Source organism: Falco naumanni, chromosome 9 (assembly GCF_017639655.2).
Source record: "Falco naumanni isolate bFalNau1 chromosome 9, bFalNau1.pat, whole genome shotgun sequence".
NCBI classification, from domain to species: Eukaryota; Metazoa; Chordata; class Aves; order Falconiformes; family Falconidae; genus Falco; species Falco naumanni.
The window spans coordinates 26,941,859-26,947,858 of record NC_054062.1 but is presented as its reverse complement, the minus strand read 5'-3'; the positions used below and the strand labels follow the sequence as shown (position 1 = coordinate 26,947,858).

The following is a 6,000-nucleotide window of genomic DNA, read 5'->3' as shown; positions in this document are numbered from 1 at the left end:
GTTACCTTTTGTCTTGGCTTTCGCCGGCAGGGACGCGCAGCCCGGCCACCAGGAAGCGGGCGGGCCGCAGCACGGTCCCTTCCCAGCCCCGCGGCGGCGGTGGCGGGGCTGCCCCGGTGCCCTTCCCGCCGCGGCCCCGTCCGCCTACAGCCAGGCGCGGCTCCCCGGCCTCCCCCGCCGCGACCAGTGTCGCCCCGGCTCCCCGCCCAGCCACCCACCCACCCACCCCCTCCGCCGCCTCCGCCTCCTCCCAGAGGCCCCCTGCCCCCCTCCCCAGCCGCAGCCCCGGCCCTCCCGGCAGCAGAGGCAGCCTTCCGCACCCCCAGGTACGGGCCCCGCTAGGCCCGGCGCGGCGGCGGCGGCCCCACCGGGCGAGGAGGGCGGACGGGACCCCGAGGGCGCCGGGGAGGGATTGGCCAGGAGGCGAGGGGAGGCGGGCGGAGAAGATGGCGCCGCCGCCGGCTGCGGCGCGGGGGAGCGGCGCGTGCTGAGGCGAGCGGCAGCGGCGGGGAGAGGCCGGGTGCTGGCGGCGGGGCCGGGGTATGCGGCAACGGCTGCTTCCTGCGCTGAGGCGGGCTCTGCTGGGCTTAGCGCGCCCCTGGGCCGCCCCGGCCGCCCGGTTTTTCCCTCAGTGCCGGCGGCGCAGCTTTCTCGGGTACGGTGCGTGTGCGGTGGGAGCCGGGGCGGGTGGGCCGGGGCAGGCCCCCGGGTCCCGGCACCGCGTGACGGGCCGTGAGGTCGGAGGTCTGCCCTTGTGCCCCGCTGTGTTGTGTGGTGGCGGCGGCGCGGCCGGGGCGGGGGGCACCTTGTGCCGCCAGGGGGGCGCCCGCTCTGCCCCGAGTGCGACTTCGCCACTCCTGGGCCAGCGGGGAGCCAGCGGGCCGCGGGGCTGGCGGCGAAGCCCTTTGTGGGGGAGCGGGGGGCGGCGGGCCCGCCGTGCTGGGGAGGCCTGAGCCCTGCCCAGCCCAGCCCGCTGCCGGCAGGGCCCGCCCCGGGGCGCCCGGCGGGGCCGACGGGTTCGTCTGCCTCCAGCTGCACCTCGGCTGACATATCGGGCTTGGGCATCAGCCGTGCGGCTGTGGCACGGCTTTAGCTACCCGGCGGGCTTGCTTTGGGGGGGTGTGTGTGTGTCCCCTTCAAAAAACCGCGGAATTTCCATGTTGTTTAACTTGCCGTGTCTTCCTAAGCCATAAATATTCTTTTAAAAAAAAGTTTAAATTGTTTAAAAAGAAACTGCTGGCAGAGTTACCCCGGGTTGCTGGGAGCGGCCTGTTCCGCTGTGAGGAGCTGCCTGGCGCGGGCACCGCGGGTCGGGCTTGTCCGTGCGGCCGGCCCGGGCCGTCACCTCGCCGGGGGCGGGCTGGGCAGCGCGCGCGCCAGGGGCAGACCGAGCTGCGACAACAACTCGGCAGCGAAGTTTTTCCAGGAAGGGAGCTGGGTAAGGGAAAGAGACCAAGTCGTTTCCTTTCTTTCTTTAACACTGTATCTGTTACCTTCATAGCAAACCCTATATTTAACACTGCAAGAGTAAGGGATGTCAAAAGTAGCATCTTTTGGGGGAAGAAGTGAGCTGTGATGACTCATGCTGTCAGTGCTCTTGTGTCAAAATTCGGATGCAGCATTATTGTTCATAATTGCTTCAGTATTGTAAAGGTAATCCACAGTGTCTATTCGGAGCCAATGCTTTTCTCAGGCTGTAGTTCCTCCTGCTGGATTACTCCTCTTTAAGCATGTGAATATGTACAGTATTTGGGCTTCACTTTATATATGTGAGTAGCCCTGTTACGTTTTCGTACTGCCTACAACCATTATTTAATAATCTGTTTTAATTTTAATTGTGGATTAGGATTTACAGAAATACTAATGAAATGAGAGCGTAGTGCTTTCATGTGAGGACTTTTTTTTAAGATGGTGAACGTGAAAATTAAGAATCTTTGTTTGAATTACATGTTCCCCATTTCTGAATCTGTTGATACTTTCACCTTCTTTTCAGCTGTAACTTTTTCCTGTCATATTATTTTTAATCTTCATCTGCACATCAAGTAGCAAGTTCATTTCTCAGTTAGAACTTCTTATCTCTTCCTTTTTATGCCATGTACAGCATTGAAATTATTTATTCTAGCTGGGGATTCCCTAGAAGGATTCATATTTACATGTTTGCATGCTTTTTTTTCTCCCTTTTTCCTTTCTGTTTTCAGTTGCTTGTAAGAATGTGGCTTAATCCCTTAGATGAAATGGTGTCTTTGGGAATTTGATCAAAGTGTTGAGGGTGTAACTTACTTTGCACGTGAATAAAAAAGTAGTTCCCTACCCTGTTAGGTCCAGAAGAAGAAAGAGGGAAGGAACAAAATGTTCATTACCTCTAGTGTTTCACTGAACTGGAAGGTGTTGGGCTTCTAGCTAGGGTCATTACAGGTTATTGTAGAAGTCATTTACTAAAAATACTGTCAGATCATTTGAAAGATCACAAGAAAAATGGTATCTTTGGGAATTTCATCAGAGTGTCGAGGGTGTAACTTACTTTGCACATGAATACAAAAGTAGTTCCCTACCCTGTTAGGTCCAGAAGAAGAAAGAGGGAAGGAACAAAAAGTTCATTACCTCCAGTGTTTTACTGAACTAGGTGGTGTTGGGCTTCTAGCTAGGGGTCATTACAGGTTATTGTAGAAGTCATTTACTAAAAATACTGTGAGACCATTTTAAAGATCACATGTGTTGATATTTCTGATATATTAATTCTATTGTATTTGATGCTTTCATAATAATTTTGATACATTGATCTTTTAACAAGTTCGGAATCAAGAAGTTTGGAATAAAAATATCTGTAGGGGAATCAATTTAATCAGTTTTGACGCTGATGATGTATTTGTATATGCATGGTCTGTCAGTGAGCATCCTTATGTTCTCAGCTTTTGTGATGTCCTTAAGTTGACAAAATACACTTATGAGATAGCACTGCATATATATAATAAGATTACTTGTGATGGAGTCTGTTTAAAAGTTGCTTTACTATAGCTTTCTATTTAGATCTGACCTTCTGCAACTTGTTTTTGGAATGAATCAGAGCTATAGCTTGCCTGAACGATTGAAAAAAATGCTGTAGAGTCGAGAGTTTGCTCACAACATTAACAGTAGAACTAGAATCGAATAGTCCAAAATCATAGAAACTAAAGCACAAAATAGGTAAACAGCCAGGAATTCCTTTGTTGAAACACACCACTGACTCTTGTAAACTGCTTGTTATTCTAAGTCTGTTGGTTATGTCAAAGCTCTTGTGTTAGATGAGCAATTGCTTTTAATGTGGGATTACAGCACTTTTCATGATTCAGAATCCTAAAGTTCTTTCTGTTTTTGTTGCTAGATCAGATTTTCTTGCCAATTCTCTCATCTTCCCGTGTATTCCTTGTTGTTATGCAGTATAAGTAAAGTTTTAGTCTCATCTTGTTTTTTTAATTCAGACCTCACGAGTTTTTCTTTTTGAGGGTATGAGACAGATGGTAGCATAAAGTGTTAAGTGAGTTGGCTTTAGAAAGAGTCTCGGGCAATCTGATGTGCTGCTTGCAGATAAAATGTAGGAAACACACATTAAAATACAGTTAGAATAAAGCACAGAAGTCTCTCCTGTAGCATCCAGTTTTATGTTTCCTCGCACATGCAGGGCCGTGCAGTAGACACCCCTGCTGCATTGTGGTTGTGGACCAAGCCCTGTACCTGTAGGGTGGTGGAGGAAGAGTGTCAGGGAGGGAGGAAGAGAGAATGAGAACCACTGACTTGCACATATTCATTGCATAAAGCAGTTAATTGAATTAATGACTACATTTCTGAAGAAAATGAGTAAAACACATTTTAAGCAGCTGGTCATGTGACACAGAAACTAGTTTTATCAGTCTTACTCTTAGCATGCAATTTGAGAGACTGATGAAAATAACAATACAAGCCAAAATACTATGTCAGGTTTGTGAAACCATTCTGAAGATCTTGTGGCATCATGTCATCTAAAGATTAAAACCAGGTAATTTTACTTAAATTTAACAAAGAACCAATCTTTCAGATAATGAAAGGCTTCAAAACCCTTTTGGAATTTGCCTAATTTTCAACAATCTGGTAAAAAAATTGAAGCAAAGAACTGCTAGAGAAAGATTAATTTAAATTGTTTTATATTTCTGGTGAACCTGGATAAAACTTGTTTAGCCTGGAGGGTGTGTTTTCATGAATTGTTTGGGGCAATTTTTGATGAGATAGGAAAAGTAAGCTGAAGAGATTTAGAAAATTTTAAAAACTTGTTATCCTTTATTTCTGAGTCTGAAATCAGACAGTATAAAATCTTGCCTATTTGTTCAACATTTTTACCTAGTGTTTTGGAAACTGTGGAATGGTCAAGTTAAGGAATGTAGTTTTAGGGCAGTAAATTAACTTTGTGGTGTCTTTATTGTATATCCATCCTGTTTGACCAACACAAGACTGTTGAAAACACACGATTTTACTGCTAAGGCCAGTTACTCAGCTCGGGCCTGATCTTACATGTGAAGCTGCCAGGGCTCTTGTTTTTGCCAAGTTCCTATGTGGTATTATCTCATTAATGCTACTGGTAATTCCTGTCATGTTGGCAGTGAAACCTGTGGCAGACCAAGTTTTACTGCTGTGATCTAGAAGCTGGACCCATCTGGGAATGAGAGCAAAGCAGATATCTGCCCTGGCCACCATCATTAGGAGCAAATTTTCTGAGTCAGTTACAGACTTGGCAAAAAGCTGCAGACTGAGGCTCTGAAAATGCTTTAATTGTAGTGAGACTTCAGAATTTCTTCAAGATGAACTACATAACAAAACCGTATAAATATTCATTGTCTTCAAATTTGCGTGATATGGTATGATTAGTTATTCTTAATAACGTGGTAGCATTGATTAAATCATTGTGGGTCTTTGTAGTTGGAGCTTTAGTGTATGAAGCAATATGCTAAATTCCTGATGAGTTTAAAAGTGATAGAACTTGTTAGCATTTTGAGCAGTTTATCTACTTATGCAGTCTATCTGCCTGTGTATGCAATCAGATTTATTTAGATCAGCATCAGGAATGTGTTGGAATCTTAGACATTCTCTAGCTTCGTGACAAGTAAATTCACAGATGATGTTGAAGAACGTGAACTGTTTTGATCTCTAAATGTGTAAAAGAAGAATTGCTAGGTTTGTCTACTGATGAACCTGTAGCCTGAAAGAGTTGTGGATAGTCTCCTGAAGTATCCTTTAATGATAATGGTCTCCTGAGTTGATTTAATTTGATGTTGGTTTTGGGTTGTTTGGGGTTTTTTATTATTACTTTTGAGTAATCTTTCTCTGCTCCATTTTTAAAATTACGTTCTTGGTAACAGAACTTAATAAAAACATTTGTCCGCTTTTAGGAAAAAACCTGTACAGTTTAGTCTAAAAAATAGTTTTTGATTATAGCATACAGCTGAATCAAGAAGTTAAGGAAGTAGCTTGTTGGTTGACTTACTGGTAACGTCACTGTTACACGTAGAGGATGTCACGATACCATTGAGTTCTAGTGCTAGCGTGAGGAGAGGTAGGTGCAAGAGATGAAGAGGAGGGGTGAAGACCAGCGGAAGAATGGAGATTGATTTTATTGTTGCAAAGCCATGAGCTTGGAGCTGAAGAAGTTCATGGACTCCTCCCGAGTACTCAATTCAGTGTTGTCATCCCTGTAAGAGAGGTGAGAAAACTCTGGCTCGTAGTTCTGCGGCACCGGGCCGCCTGCCGAAGCACACAGCACTTTTTTCATGCCAGGCATTGGCAGCTGAAGAAATCTTCATAAAAGTTACAAGGAACTGTAAAACAAAATGGATTAGTAAATAATACAGAGAACACATTATCAATTATAGCTCCCTTGCACAGGACAGAGCAGAGAGAGGTTTTGGCTTAACAGAGGTTTCACTTCACTCTGGTAAATGGTGGGCAATTAAGTTTGGAGTTAAAAAACCCAAACTGAATCAAAAAACAACTAAA

The 6,000-nt window shown here is 45.8% G+C and overlaps 1 protein-coding gene across 3 annotated transcripts in view; it reads left to right on the top strand.

Moving 5' to 3' along the window:
* Window positions 1–262: 262 nt before the first annotated feature.
* The window catches only part of IDE (insulin degrading enzyme), a 65,770-nt gene continuing 60,032 nt past the window's right edge, over window positions 263–6,000 (top strand). The window contains exon 1 of one of the 3 annotated variants that reach the window (XM_040606847.1): window positions 263–326. Coding sequence is in view for 1 of the 3 variants with exons in the window: in XM_040606848.1 (XP_040462782.1) it covers window positions 543–655 (113 nt within the window). In the remaining 2 variants the exon portion in view is untranslated. Of the gene's footprint in view, window positions 327–487; window positions 656–1,352; window positions 1,439–6,000 lie in introns of those variants that run through there. The other 2 variants (XM_040606848.1, XM_040606849.1) reach the window with 2 other exon arrangements.